Source organism: Aethalodelphis obliquidens, unplaced genomic scaffold (assembly GCF_003676395.1).
Source record: "Aethalodelphis obliquidens isolate GAN/ISIS:26980383/991018 unplaced genomic scaffold, ASM367639v1 scaffold69, whole genome shotgun sequence".
In the NCBI taxonomy this organism is placed as follows: Eukaryota; Metazoa; Chordata; class Mammalia; order Artiodactyla; family Delphinidae; genus Aethalodelphis; species Aethalodelphis obliquidens.
In genome coordinates, this window is record NW_020838013.1 from 9,423,712 (window position 1) to 9,439,273 (window position 15,562).

General features: G+C 58.5%; 1 protein-coding gene across 5 annotated transcripts in view; it reads right to left on the reverse strand.

Moving 5' to 3' along the window:
• The window catches only part of AP2A2 (adaptor related protein complex 2 subunit alpha 2), a 64,472-nt gene that overhangs the window by 9,712 nt on the left and 39,198 nt on the right, over positions 1 to 15,562 (reverse strand). For 3 of the 5 annotated variants that reach the window (XM_027090296.1, XM_027090293.1, XM_027090297.1), the window contains 9 exons: positions 12,088 to 12,189; positions 8,086 to 8,194; positions 6,622 to 6,772; positions 5,620 to 5,788; positions 4,351 to 4,488; positions 3,306 to 3,488; positions 2,627 to 2,724; positions 2,005 to 2,236; positions 1,723 to 1,896 (listed from right to left, as the gene is read on the reverse strand). In XM_027090296.1, coding sequence (XP_026946097.1) covers positions 1,723 to 1,896; positions 2,005 to 2,236; positions 2,627 to 2,724; positions 3,306 to 3,488; positions 4,351 to 4,488; positions 5,620 to 5,788; positions 6,622 to 6,772; positions 8,086 to 8,194; positions 12,088 to 12,189 — 1,356 coding nt within the window. The remainder of the gene's footprint in view (positions 1 to 1,722; positions 1,897 to 2,004; positions 2,237 to 2,626; positions 2,725 to 3,305; positions 3,489 to 4,350; positions 4,489 to 5,619; positions 5,789 to 6,621; positions 6,773 to 8,085; positions 8,195 to 12,087; positions 12,190 to 15,562) is intronic. The other 2 variants (XM_027090294.1, XM_027090295.1) reach the window with 2 other exon arrangements.

The window sequence follows — 15,562 nt, forward strand, 5'->3', positions numbered from 1 at the left end:
GGGGGGGGGGGGGGGGGGGCCCAAGCCTGCTGTGAGTGACGTGAGAAAGGCCTCTGTCTGGGCCACAGAACCCGCAGCCTGACGAGGTCACTGCACCTCTGCCACCTACTGCACAATGTCTCCACTGGTTCCCAAAGAACAGTGCAAATGCTTTTTAAAGTAGGCAAGCCCTTCCGTCCCATTAAGTCAAACACGGACAGACAAAAGCAAGGCTGCTCCTTAGGGAGGCCCCGCTAAGACGCCTACTCCCTCCCCAGACCCCACGTGCAGGCTCTACCCTGCAGCACTGGGACCCCCCGCCGCTTCGCCGCCTCCCCCTCTTCTCAGGACTCAGGGAGACCCTCCCCCAGGAGCCGGCCTGGCACCCGGCTCTGCACAGGTTACACCTGCTCGAAGCGCCGCACACCACAGGGCGCAGGGTGGCTCTGGGCTCCTCCGCCAGCCCAAAGCCCCAGGAGGACCGGCAGCCTCCAGACACCCACCCTCAAGGCGCTCAGACAAGCACCCCAAAGCCACAGCTGAGCCGAGCGCCCAGGAAGGCCACAAAGAAAATCGCCTCCTGGCATGACCTGCGACCCTAAATAAAAGGCATTCTGGCCACTACTGCCCAAAGCAAAAGGCAGCCCAGGCGTTCTCGTGAGATCCAGACACCTCAACGCCACCTGGAGGCGGGGCCTCCCTTCTGAGTTTGAAGACAGGAGACAGAAGACACCAGGAGGAGAATCCCAGCCAGGAGGGACCCCAGCCTCTTTCCTGTCCTGCTGCTTCTGCCTCAACTCCCCAGCCCCGTCAAGGCCTTCCCCCTGCCCCAGCTCCCTGAGCCGTGAGGACAAACGGGAACTCACATCCACAGGGCCACGAAGGGCGCCCCTGGAGAGAAGGTATCAGGGCTCAGGTGAGAGGTCCTGGCTGTGACGGGGCCCCAAGTCAAGGGCCAGGCCAGGTCTGAGCACAGGCCTCACGGCGGGCCCGAGGCCCCGGGGCACACAAGGAGACGTGGAGCCAGGCAAGCGCCCCCCAAGGAGCAGCAGGACTCAGACACGAGCACGCTCTGGATGAGCAAACCAGCCGGGCCCCGGGCCGTCCACACGCCGCACGCGCCACCAGTGGGGCCCGCCCTCACAGAGGCCGCCGCGCAGCGTAAGCAGCACCGTCCATGGTGCCGCACCGGCGTCCTGGAGGGGACACACAGCTCTCCAGGCTGCCTCCCGACGGGCCAAGCATAAAGACCAAGGTCCTCGGGAGCCGCCTGCAGGGCCGCAGGGGCTGCTGCCCAGCCGGGCTAACGCACCTGCTCCCCGGGCTCCCTCCACTGAGCCGAGAAAGGAAACACAACTCTCAAAATGGCATCTTCCCCGACGAACGTCAAAGGACATGTTCTCAGGGCATCGTGCGTGAACAGGACGCTCGCTCTAACACGCTCACTAGTGAAAAACCTCTGAGGACAGCAGGAGGTGGGTCCACTGGAAACCAGCGAGGGGTGCGGGACTATACGGCAGTCGTGCAAGAGACGGGTGACCACGTCTTCTAAATCCAAAGCCGAGGGGAGACGTGGGAGCTGACCGCGGACCCCAGACAACCATCCGACAGACACAGTCTGGCTGACAGACACAGGCGTCTGGGTCAGCCTGCCCCCCAACGACAACAGTCCAGGGTCACGGATCTCGGGGACCAGGTGCCCCAGGAGCTCACGCAGGGTACGGCCCTCAGGAGGGGACCCACCGCAGCGCTGGCACTGGCCGGGGCGGGCTCGGGGCCCCCGTTGACGTCGGCGCTCCTCTCCCGCTTGGCCTCCTCCAGGTCGGTCACCGTGCTGGGGCCCTTCTTCTTCTTGAGCTTGGCCAGGATAGAAGACTCACGTTCTGGAAACGGAGGCATCTCCTCTAGGACAGTTGCCTGGGGGGAAAGGAGCCCTAGGTCAGCGCAGCACGAAGCCCCATGGCCTCCGGCCCCCAGAAAGGGTGGCCAAGGCGAGGCGGGGGGCAATAGAACAGCGTGGCGCACCAGGATGTCGGTGCTGGCGACAGTGCTGAGCCGCAGGTACTCGACGGCGCGCTGCTGCAGCTCCACGTCAGCATTCTTCAGCTGGCTGTCACTGCGCAGCACGTCCTGGATGGTGCCCTTCACCTCCGGGAAGAGGTTCACGAACTTGATGTAAGTGGACAGGAGGAGCGCCCTGGTGGGGACGCTGCACAGGTGGAACTTGGAGTGCAGCAGGTGAAACTGGGTCAGGGGGCTGGGGGGGCACACATGGGGCACAGCGTCACCTCCACGCCTCACTCCCCGCCTGGACCACCCCGCCTGAGCCTGACCCCCGTGTGTCCCCACAAGACGGGGAGTGAGCGCGGAGTGACTCGGGGGCATGAGCCCACGCTCAGCCAGAAGCTGTGCGTTCCCGCTCCAGGCCAAGTCCAGGCTCCCCTCTGAACAGCGCCGGCCATCAGCCATGCCTCCTTCCCCCCAGAATCCCTGTGTTCTGTACAGCCAACCAGAGCGGATGTCCCCTCGCTACGGGCTGTCCTGGGGAGCTCGGGACATCAGCTGGCCTCTACTAGGCCATCGGGTGTGAATCAGTGGGCACAGGCCCGGCACTGGACGCGGGACTCCCAGCTCCCGGGTGACTCACCTGGATCTCGGGTCTCCTGCTATCAAGTTCCCAAACTCCCCTAGGATGTAGCCACCGACTTTGACCAGGTTCTCGTGGCACGCTGGGGCCTGCAGCGCCTACGGAAGAGCACGCGCAGTGAGCCTGGTGCCCAGGCAGAGGAAGCACCAGTAGTGCTCGGCCTCCGGAGAAAGCCACTGAGCCGTGTGACGAGCCAGGAGAGCGGGCTCAGGCTGCCTTCCCAGGGAGCCTGCTCTGCACGCGGCCGCAGCCCCCAGAGCCTCCTGAGCCCCTCCCGAATGCACTCCCCGCGCCATCCTCTCTCCTGGCCACTTCGGCAGAGGGATCAGTAGCAGGGGAGCCCCACGGGCAGGGCCACGGCCGATCCCACCCCTGGAACGAGAGCTGCTCCCAAAAACTGACGCGTGGGCCCTGCGCAGGGGCGGGGGCACACGGCCCTCGCCGACAGAGACCACAAGCCCACCGTGGCGGCCCCACACCTGCTCTCGGACACACAGAGGCCAGCCCAAGGCCCCAGCCCGGGCAGCCTGCTCAGGAGGCCACGCGCTGACCGAGAGCCTCCCACCCGGGGTCGCTGTGCTGAAATCACGGACAGAGGGCACCGAGACTCCAGCGGAGGCAGGAGCAGTGCCGGAGCCCGGCCTGCGGGAAGGCTGGCGGGGGCGGGGCGGGGCCACACCTCAAACACCGTCTTGGCGGCGTAGCCCTGCACGTCGTCCCGGTTGACGACGATCTGGATGACGCGGTACCACACCTCCTCGCTCACGTAGTCTCCAGCGATGCGGATCAGGTTCAGGATGGTGTCCACGTACCACGTGTAGTCCACGGCGTACTTCTCCGCCAGGATGGCGACCTTCAGCACCTGCAGGGCACGGCCACTCAGGGAGGGCCTCAGAAGGGCCTGAACCCACGTCAAAGCGACCCCCACTTGTCAAAGGAGCCCGTAAGTCTAAGGTTCCAGGAGCAGACGTGGAGGGACGTGTCGAGAGAGGCACAGCGAGCCCCGTCCTCCCCCCGCCACCCGGCCCGCAGCCCAGGCATCCCCGCTGGCAAAGCGCTGCCCGCGCTCGCTGGGCCTCCTGCTCCGACAGCCCTTCTCCCAGCTCCCCAGGGCACCTGCTCCGGGTTGCGGAAAGCAGGCCCCTCACCTCCCCCGGGTACAGCCTCCTCCTGCACCGAGCCTGCCCTGAGCAGCATCGGTCGCCAACCTGGAGCCCGGCCCCCCGTGCTGCCGCCCACACGCCCACCTTCCCCAGTGTGACCTCCTGACCGCGCCCCAGATCCCCCATCCACCTGCTCTGCACACCCTCTGGCCTCCAAGTCGACCCTCCGTAACGACCCCAGAGCACCGTTCCAGAACACCCACCTCGTCACCGCCCTCGGCTTCGAGTCCTTCAAGCCCAGAGCTGGGCCCAAAGCTGGGCGCTGGGGCCCCCTCACTGCCACGCCGGCCTGTGTCCCCGCTGCGCCCACCCCCCACGCACGCCCTGCTCCCTCTGTGCTGAGCACCTGCCTCCCGGGACCTCCGCACGGGGGGGAGGGGGAGAGCCTCTGCCAAGTGATTCTGGAAGACTGGAAGGCTCCCCCGAACATGCTGATAAAAGAGCTAAAGCAAAGGCCTCTCGTCCAGTCCGTAGTAGATGCTCAACAAGGCTGCAGGGACGCGCTTCAGCTGAGACACAGGCATCGGGGCCGGTGACGACACACAGGCCGCCAGAACTCACAATCTCCTCTCGGATAGAGTAGTCGGCCGTCTCCAAGTAGCTCAGCATCTCGGCCACGATCTGCTGGGCATTGCTGCGGTCGCACATGGCGTAGAGGAGGTCCACGGCCCGCTGCCGCACGCTCACGTCCCGTTCCGTCTGGGGAACGAGCACAGAGCCAACAGCCACATGAAAGGAGCCTGGGCAGGGGACGGTGGCAGTCCACTGTGACACATGCCCTCCCACGGTCCCGAGCCGGGCGGCTCAGGCACCCCCCCCCGCCCCCGTCCCAATGCTCACTGGGAGCTCTGCCCACTCAGCACCCAAATCCAGGACCCCGAGAGCCCCTCACTTGCCACCCCACTGCCCCCCTCACTCCGGCATTCAGACCCCGCAGCTCTGGACCGGCCAAGATCACGATCACACTCCATCCCCAGGGGGTGGGTCAGAGGCCGCCTGCTGTGTGGTCACAGACCGGCCCCTTCTGCGTCACCTGAGAGCCTGTCCCCGTGCTGGCTCCCAGCCCCACCCCGGACCCTCAGAAACAAGAGCACAGCTGCTCCCCAGCACAGGACAGCATGAGAGGCACTGCCATGGGCCCAGCCACAGGCACGGCAAGAGCAAGTCTTTCTGATCCAGGCAGTGACTGAAAACCACCCAGGAGGAATTCGAAACACCAGAAAGCGCGATTCCAAACCTTTGTACGGCTCCTGTTCAAAACACACACCACAAACGTCTATTAAACACGCGCAAACCCAAAGGAACAGGGTCAGATGTGTTCTCAGCAGGAAGCCCAGGACCAAGACAGTGGGTTCTGTAGCTTCCCCACCTGCCTTCAGTTTTCTAACACGTAGGAACGCAGTGGATGTGGCTGTGTCTGACCCTGAGGAACCAACCCTCATTAGAGGAGACGACCTCAGCTTGGCTCTTCCAGCTCTGGAATTTCAATTCCCTGACAAAAGCAAATATTCTTCTGCAAGGAGCGAGTTTTCTCGGAGACGTGTACAAAATATTTCATCCTTCTACCAAAACGAACAGTTTCTATCAATCCCAATTTTTATTGTGACTCTGCTCACGTGCCAGGCCCAGTGGGAGATGCCCTGTGTGGTCATGGTCTCTTGCGGGCAGAGGGCAGAACCGCCTGGGGACGCACGCAGCCCGCCAGATCGCCCAGGGCCCGAGCGCACGACCCCAAGTGACCGCGGGACCCCCCCCCCGGGTAGCTCATGAGTGACAGCATGAGGGACAAGGCGCCCCCGTGGCCAGGCAGCCCCAGAAGAGCACACTTGCCTTCAGGGCATTGATGACCGTCTCAATGTGTGTCTTCACAGCCTCGTGGGAGAACTCGGAGCTGGCCAGCGTGCACATGCTCTCCAGGGCCAGGTAGCGCAGGTTGGTCTCCCGGTGCTGCAGGAACTGGCCCAGCTGGTTACAGGCGCGGACCAGCAGGTTTGGCTCGCTGTGCGGACGGGAGAGGTGGGTGGGCAGGGGTCCTCCACTCGGCCTAGGCCGTGCCACGTTCACGGCCACCGCGGCCTCCCGGGACGCAAGACCTGACGCTCACTCTAGTTCGTACCACACAAGGACCCGTGCCTTGCGTCCCCCAGAGCATTTCTGAGTGCATCTGCAGAACCCCTGACTCCAGAGGGTCGAGGGCAGCTGAGACCCCCAGCCTCCACGCCAAGCTGGCGGGGCGGAGGCGGCAGGGGACCCGGCTTTCACGAAGCCTCAGCCAGAGAACCCGCTTGGCCGACAGCTGGACGAAAGTCGCAACACCGAGAGACAGACGCACAGACGGAGGTGATACAACAGAGGTTACTGGCTACTTAAGCACCGACTACGTGAAACGCGGCGTTACGTCTCTGCTCGCTCTTTACTCTGCCCTCTGAACACTTAACAAGGACAGGGAGGCCGCTCCGAGAGGGAGAGTCTCGTCACTGGTGCCCAGCCCCGTGGACCGCAGAGCTCCGGCAGCTGCACCCGGCGGAAGCGCTGCAGGAAGGTGGGGCCGCAGGAGCGCCCCCCACCCCCTCCCCTCCCCATGCCACCTCCACACACTTTCCCACCACGGCCTCGGACCAACAAAGCCTAGAGGACACACATGCTCATGCTGCACTCCCAGGTGGCCCTGGGAGCAGCGGGTCGGGGAGGATGCCCAGGAGAAGCAGGGCAGCCGTCTGGGGGAAGTAAGACCACGGCAGTCACGCTCACGGCGTGGAGGGTCTGAGGCCGGAATGCGCACGGGGCGGCCCGCCAGGGAGGGTGGCGTGGGGCCCAGGCCGCGGGGCCCACCTGTCGTGGTGGATGATAAGGCTGATGGCCTCGAAGAGCACGGCGTTCTTGGCGTTGGAGTGCTGCACCTTCTTGGACTTGGGCGGTTCCTGGGCTTTGTTCAGAATCGTCTCCAGGCACTCGGTCAGGCGGCCTCGCACTGCAGGGTCTTCTGGGCGAGACAGACAGACGTTGGCCTGGCTCCCCTTGGCCCACACGGCCGCCCCGCCTGAGTATTAGTACTCTTCATCTCACAACCCCAAAACGAAGGGCGAGGACCCCTACTCAAACCGTGTGGCTGCTTAAAATAAGAGGATTTGCCAGCCAGGGTAACTACTCATACATTTTAACACAAATAACATACACAAATTTTTGCTGAAATATAGATTATATAAGTCAAGGAAAATAAAACCTCAGAGACGTGGACAAAACACATGATGTCAAAGTTTGAGGGAAGGGGGGGGCAAAAGGTTTTTTCCTCTACCTGCTATTACCAATAGAAATAGAGAAAACAGTCTGAAGAGCAATAAAATGAGAAAGAAAAAATTTTAAGTTCTAGTCAAACCAGAAGAAAAGAAATAATGCACCAAAAAAAAGACTGAGAAAGCAATAAAAATACCAGAACTCCAGAAACTGTTGCAGCGCATCTAAGGCACCTGCCCAACCACCAGCTGTTCAGGGAGGGCGGGCCCTGCGCACCCGAGTGGACGGAGGGCAGGGCTCCCAAAGCCGCCCCGGGGTTGGGGGCAGGGGCCTGAAAGGAGGAGGAGGGTGATGAGATCCACCCCCATCGGGGGTCGGAGTCGCCCCAGATCTCGGAATAAAGGAGGCAGAGGTCAGTTCCACGGAGAGAACTACTGCCGCAGGAGAGATGGGGGCAGCCGGTGGGCGGGAGTGGGAGGCAACGGCGGGGTCCCGCTCCCACGCGAGGGCTCTGCCGCAGGGCGTGCAACTCACGCTTTAGTATAGAACAGACTCAGAATGGAAAGTTACTGGAATTTAACAAAGACATACCTTGTACAAACACAAATGAAGATTATAATGTAAAGGTTACAACAACAAAACCATCTTTGTAGAGGCAATTTGGAAGTATTGAACGCAAATTCTCTTGTGCATTCTTCAACCAGGAAATTCTATTTCTAGATACCTACCATACTAGTCAAATGTAACGTTTTAGAATAAAACACGAACATAACAACATCCGTGATGTGTACTTTAAGGTTACAGATTGTTAACAACTTAGGATGTAAGGTTTCAAACAGTTTCCAGAATTATTCGTAAAAGCAGCGATCACCCCGAGCCGTACCAAAATTGTGATTTCTCTACCAGCTGCTGGGGAAAGCCAAGAGCCATGGCAGCATCACAGAAAGATCCAGAGAACAAGAGCCAGCACCGGAGAGGACTTTAAAGGTAGCCAACGAGAGCCCTAACCCTAAAACGCTGCAGGAAACCCCTGCGGAGAGGCCTCTGCTGCACGGCTGTCACCTGGGGGCGGGTAGCACTGCAGCAGCCTCAGAAGTTTGACTGATAGCCAGGGAGCCGGGACGAAATAGTACGTGTAATCCTGGAGATCTGTGGAGGCCGACGTCACGATCTGCAAAACAGCACAGGGGGATGAGACACCACGGGCAGGTGTGCTGAGAGCGTGCGGCACACTTGTCTGTGTCTGAAGGGCAGGAGCACAGGCGCCCAGGCCCCAGGAGGAGCCACTGCGCGATGACGCCCCTCCCCTGCAGGACACAAACCCTGGGCACCCGACCCCGAGAGCACAAGAGCGACGCTGCACTCAGTACAGAGTTCTCGGAGCCTAGACTGGGAAAGTGCATTCAACGCAGAAGGGAAGCCTTCAGTCATCAGCCCTGCACCCACACCGCCCCGAGCACAGGCCCCGCCGTGAGCTGCCCAGGCCCAAAAGCAAGCGGCCTCCCATCACGCTGCCACCCGCCTGTCCCACGCAGTCTGGGCAGGACAGACACCCCCTCAGCCTCCTGAACACGGGACTGTCCCTTAAGGCAGCACACGCCCACCAACACGCAGCCCAGCACCTCCCCACGTCCTGCGTCTGGGAGCTCGGAGCGGCTCCTGTCACAAAGCTCGCAGCGGCGAGCGACACTAGGTCATGAGTGACCTGGGACGCGGCCACTCCTGCAGTGGGTGAACTCCAAGCCGTGTAAAGCACTGACGGGACCAGCAGAAGCAGGTGCAGGCGCACCGAGTGGTAGAAGGACCGCGCCATCGCATGGACACAGCCAGCCTTTCGAACACATCTCATGCAGCTAACACCACACTTAGAGACAAGCTTACAGCTTTAAATGCAAACAATGAAACAAACAGAGAAACAAAAGCATTGAATTCATCTCAAAGGTTCGGAAAGAGACCAGCAAATTAAGCCAAAGAAAGCAGAGAAAACAATAAAGACATAATAAGCAGAAAGTAATAAGGCAGAAAAATCAAAACAGGATCAACAAAGTCCAAAGAAATTCTTACACAGGATCACACCTGGTGAGATTAATTCTTACACAGGATCACACCTGGTGAGATTAATTCTTACACAGGATCACACCTGACAAGATTAATTCTTACACAGGATCACACCTGGTGAGATTAATTCTTACACAGGATCACACCTGACGAGATTAATTCTTACACAGGATCACACCTGACGAGATTAATTCTTACACAGGATCACACCTGACGAGATTAATTCTTACACAGCATCACACCTGGTGAGATTAATCAAGCAAAGAACGAAAAGGGCGAACACCCAGCATCAAAATGGAGAAGGGAGGCCTCACCGTGAAGCCGGCACACAGAGTAACTTCCGGCCAACGTGTCTGAGTATTCACACAAGTTAGCAAATGTCAAGAACTGAATCTGAATTGAATGCATAATTAGAAGTTGTCTCACAAAGAAAACCCTAAATTCAAATGGCTTCATCAGTTAACCAATGATAAAAATGTTAGCAAAGACACAGAAAGGAATTTCCTTAATGTAGCAAAGAGAAGGAACACTGACAAAACCAGCCTAAGTCGTGCTTAACAGTGAAACATCGCAGACCTTCCCTTCGAGAGCAGAAACAAGACACCGATTATCTCTCATATTCAACACTGCAGTGGAGGTCGGGATTGGAGCCGTAAAGCAGAAAGTATAAACAAACATGGCCTGGGAAAGGGGAAAACTGCCATTGTCCACAGACCACATGACGGGGTACAGAGAAGGCCCAAAGCAATCCACGTATAAATTACCAAAATTAATAGGTGAGTTTGGCAAAATTGCCAACATCAAGGGCAATATACAAAAACCAACTGTGCAAACAAGCATTTTATACTATATCATACGATCGTATAATAACATTTTTAGGGTACCATTGAGAATAGCATTTTTTAAATAAAGTATATAAAGACAAGTTGAATAAAAAATAAAAGAACCTCTACTCGAGAAGTTGAAACATTTTTGAGAAAAATTAAAGACTAAGTAAATGGAGAGAAACACCATGGTCATAGATTGAAAATCTCAATACTACATAGATTTGAATTCTCCCAAAACTGACCTACAGATTAAAGGCAGCCCCAGTAGGATTCTGTTGAGTGGGGGAACACTGGCCCCACTAAACATCAAATTAGCCCAAAGTCACACCACTGGTGCAAAGATGTACAGAGAAACCAACGGAGTGCAGCACAGACCCGGCCGCTGGTGTGGGACCGAGGGCAGCGCAGAGTCTGCAGGGAGAAAGCGGCACCACACAGACACACCTGCCCCACGTCGATCGTCAACCTGCACGCGAGCCCTCAGAACAGGGAACAACCTCAGACATTTACGGACACAAAGACATTAACCATGCAGGAAAGGATGAGTAAGTCTGACTATATTAAAATGTGGAATTTCTGATCACAGAAGACTTCATAAGAGACTGAAACGGCAAGTTACATAGCAGGACAAGATTTTTAAACACAGAGTAGGCTGAACTATACGAAGGTGGCATTTTTGTAGATCAATGATGATTAAAAGTTGGCAATTTTGTTTGGTTCAACCCAATCTAACCAACAAAGTGCTCATATCTACAGTATATAAAGGGGGCTTCCCTGGCGGTCCAGTGGATAAGACTCCTCACTTCCAGCACTTCCACTGCAGGGGGCCCGGGTTCGATCCCTGGTCGGGAACTAAGATCCCACACGCCACGTGACGTGACCAAAAAAATAAGTAAATATAAATGTAAAAATAAATACAAGGGGCTTCCCTGGTGGCGCAGTGGTTGGAAGTCCGCCTGCCGATGCAGGGGACACGGGTTCGTGCCCCAGTCTGAGAGGATCCCACATGCCGCGGAGCGGCTGGGCCCGTGAGCCATGGCCGCTGAGCCTGCGTGTCCGGAGCCTGTGCTCCGCAACAGGAGAGGCCACAACAGTGAGAGGCCCGCATACCAAAAACAAACAAACAAACAAATAAATAAATACAAAATTAAGGTAAATTAACAAAATAAAATAAGAACTTCTATAAAACAACAAAAAAGACAACGCCATGGGAAAATAGGTGAAAAGACTGAAGAGGCTCTTCACAAAAGAAGGTATTCAAAAAGCTAGCAGACGTGCAAAGCTGCCCCAGCTCGCAGATAAGCAGGAAAGCGTAGACCAGATCACAACGCGAGGTGGCCCCCGGCGCTGGGCAGGGGGCAGGCCCGTCACAGTCACCTCCAGGGGGATGGCTAAGTGCTGGACAAGACGAGGCACAGGCGGGTGGGGCACAGACACTGCACGGCAGCAGGGATCAACCATCGGCACTCGAAACCATTCGCCAACTTCACATGTCGAGCAAAGCAAGCCAATCATAAAACAACATATACTGTGTGATCTTGTCACACAAAATTTAAAGTGCAGAGCTGGACGCAGTTTGAGGACGCTCCCTCCCTGTAGCGGGGCCAGGGGCTGAGCTGCTCTGCTCTGTGCACTTGGCCGCGCGAACAGGGCATTTCTGACAAAAAGGTCGAAAGAGAGGGAAGGGTAAGCTGTGAAAAAGTGGGAGAGTGGCATGGACATATATACACTACCAAACGTAAAACAGATAGCCAGTGGGAAGCAGCCGCATAGCACAGGGAGATCAGCTGGGTGCTTTGTGACCACCTGGAGGGGTGGGATAGGGAGGGTGGGAGGGAGGGAGACGCAAGAGGGAAGAGATATGGGAACATATGTATGTGTACAACTGATTCACTTTGTTATAAAGCAGAAACTAACACACCATTGTAAAGCAATTATACTCCAATAAAGATGTAAAAAAATATATATTAAAAACATTTAAAAAAACTTTTTTTAATTAAAAAAATTTTTTTAAAAAAAGGTCGAAAGAAAAGCCAATCAGCTATGAACCAAGACACATTTCCACCCCTGAACTTACAAAGTGACCCAAACATCTTGCATTCCAAAAAGTACATACATTAATTAGAGAAAATAACTAAGACCAAAACCCACCAAGTTCCGTTCCCCTCGACGGACTTACTCTGCTTAACCTGGAGACGGCCAGAGACACAGAGGTTTTAAACTCTTCCGGGTTCTTCTGTGCTAAGGTGGTGATGAGGCTGGCGGCGGCAGTCACCACACCCTGAGAGGAGACACACACACATTTAGACGCCAAAGCTCCTGACGACACCCTCTCATTTTAAACTCCTTTTCTAAACAGAACTTTAAATTCAGAAGAGCAAACGCAGAGGCAGCCCAGGGCCACCTCGGGCCCACTCTGATCAGCTCCCAATGTGCTTAGAAAGCAAGGTGCACACTTGGTTGTTTTCTTGTTCTAGTGTCTCTCTGAAAACTGGGAAATCCAGCACCCCTCTAGCCCAGACCCTGCCTCAGTGAAGGCCAGCGCGGGGCAGCGGCTCTGGGCCCCAGTCTCCCCCCCGCATCGCCTGCCTCTGCGCTCGCTGCCCCGATCTAGATCATTCCGGGTGGACACACCGTGTTCAGACTCACATCAATCTTTACAACCCCAAACTGAGATCGTGTAAAACAGCAACTGAAAAGCCCATTTTTCCCCATTTTGAAGGGTCGTCCAAGCCGTGTCTCTGCCCTCTGTCCTGAAAGCACCACCGGGCCTGGACGAGACCTGACCCTCCCCACGGAGCCCCGCGGAACCCTGGCCTCAGCACACGGGGACCTTCCACGCAGCCCAGGGGAGTCTCTATCGTCATCCTGGGACACTAGTATTTACTCCCAGTAACTCATGTCTCCTGGAGGGAGACACTGGTTAGGTAGAGAAGGTCTCTTGCAAATATAAGAAAGAAAAGACAAAACGAATGACACCCATTGACAAAAACGGGTGTAAAGATGCAAACAAACCCCCTCGAATCATCAGTAATCCCTCCAGCCCCCCCCACCCCCACTCCCGAGCCCCTCCCCCACCCCCACTCCCGAGCCCGCGGGAGAAGGTGGCAGAGTTTCTGCAGCCGAGGCGGGGTCAGGTCCAGCACCACAGCGACCTCATCAGAGGCCACCGCTGTGCTGTTCTTTCGTCTTTCTGATGGAAACGTGAAAGCCACGCTAAAGAAACGGGTCTAACTGGCCTCACTGTCCACATCTCAGTGGGCGATAAGGGCCAAACACAGAGCTTTAACAAACTGGCGTTTGCAACACGCAGGGCAGAGTCTCTTTCACCGTGGCTTCTGAGTGTTTGGGACACAGCCTGCTTCCCCAGGAAGATTCACCTGTGGGATGAATCAGGAAACATTCTGACAGAAGTCAGTTGGGGCTGGTTGGCTCCCGAGGTGCAGCTTCTCACCTTCCCTGCGCGCCCGCAGGGTCTCTGCAGGAAGGCGGTGTGAGGAGAGGGCTGGGGGGTCCACGCAGCCGTGGCTCTGCAGGCCCCAGCCCCCAACCCCCGACCCGGGCCGCCTCCTCTCCCCCCTCGGGACACTGCTCGGGCCGCACACGACTAAGGGAGGGCCAGGCCTGGTGCAGGGCTCTGCACATCACAGCCCTCCCGCCTCTTCCGCTGCTCTCGGAAGGGCCTGCTCCCTCTGAGTGGGCGAGTGACACTCTTCCTGAGGTTTCCTGACCTTGAGACCAAAGAAGCCAAATCTCACACCTTTGGTGGCAAAGTCAGGAGGTGTGCGACAAGAAGCCACAGCCCCGCGGAGGGCAGAGAGCAGGTGCAGAGAGCAGCAGAGGTGAAGGGAGAGCTGGCCAGTGGACGCGGCCTCACCCTGGGCTGGCTGAGACGCCCCTCCACCTCGCCCAACGCAAGCTGGGCTCCTGTGGCCTAGAACCACAAAGGCGCCAAGCAGTGCACTGGCAACAGAGCCGGGTACGTGAAAATACAAAAGCGAACCCAACAGCCGGGCACAGAAGCGTCCAAGGAGGAGAGCCTCCTGGCCGGCGAGACACGGCTCCACCACCCTGGGAAGCGCTCGGTGTGGGCGTCGCTGGCCTTGGGCCTCGGCACCTGTCGGCATGTGGCTGCAGAAGGCCCCCCCGACAAGGCAGGAGCGATGACAACTCCTGGTAAAATGCCACGAACCATAGCCAGTAACGCCTGCTCAGAGCACTGGGCCGCGTCCCCGCCACACCTGGGCTCTGGATGGCCCTGCCCCGGCCCTGCCTTGCCGTCGGCTCCGGGTTCAAGCCCGGACCTGTGTGAAGCCGTCCAACCTCTCTGAGCCTCAGTTTCCTCGTCTGCAAAACTGGAAAACGCCCCACGGCCTCCAGCCTGGCCGCCTGACTCCACGGCAGGGCCTGAACCCGAAGAGGTGGAGCATGGCCCGGCACGCGAGGCCCGCATGTGAACGCTGCGGCCCGAGGCCCCCGCCCCCGCAGCACGGCCTGCAGACGCCCCCTCCCCTCCGAGGAAGGGCTGCCCTATGCAGACTCGAACGTTCCTGGTAAGCGTGGGAAACGACAGCGGGCCAGCTCGCCGGGCAGCCCAACCGGCAAGCCGCCCAACCACCAGCTCTCGTCTCTGAGTCTACATATGCCGATGGGTTACTTTTCATTTAATCTGTAAGGGAAATTTCTCTTCTGGGAAACAATGGAGTAACCAGCTAATGTGCTAACACCTATCAGCTCAGCAGGAAATTCTGTGTGGAACCTCGATTCTCTCGTTTGTACAACGGGATTCCGGCAGGACAAGGCCACTCTGTCCAGCATCATTTCCTACTCGGCCCCGCCTCCCGGTGTCAGCGTGGACAAGGGCCCATGACTCACGGCCAACCACAGCCAGCGAATCGCTCCACATCTCCCTGCCCTGGCCTGCGACACGGGGAGGGCTCGGGCCCGGCTCGCGCACCAGCTATGTGCATTAGGCAGCCTGCAAGCCAGAGCCTGGGGGGCTACAGGACAGCCCTCTGACAGCCTTAAACAGGGTGAGGACAGGCACGCCTTGTGAAGCCCTCAGTGGACGCAGTGTTTCCAGAAGATGCTGGGCTGTGCCTTGTTCGTCCCTGCAGCCGGCAAGCTGGAGACCCTCCAACGCCTGGTGACAGGGTGAGCCAGAGACCCTGTCCAGTCCACCCCGTCCCCAGGGCAGGGGCTCCCGACCCCTAACCACAGGCGCTCCCAGGCTCGATGGACGGGTCGTGGACGTCGCCCCAAGCATCTCGGAAGTCACACACAGCTGCTCGCACCGCACTGGCCCGAAGAGGCTGCCCCGCGGGAGGGGCTGCGCGCTGGCCCAGAGGCACCTACCAAGTGCTGCTCGCGCCGCACTGGCCCGAAGAGGCTGCCCCGCGGGAGGGGCCGCGCGCTGGCCCAGAGGCACCTGCCCCGCGGGAGGGGCCGCGCTGGCCCAGAGGCACCTGCCCCGCGGGAGGGGCCGCGCGCTGGCCCAGAGGCACCTGCCCCGCGGGAGGGGCCGCGCTGGCCCAGAGGCACCTGCCCCGCGGGAGGGGCCGCGCTGGCCCAGAGGCACCTGCCCCGCGGGAGGGGCCGCGCTGGCCCAGAGGCACCTGCCCCGCGGGAGGGGCCGCGCCGGCCCAGAGGCACCT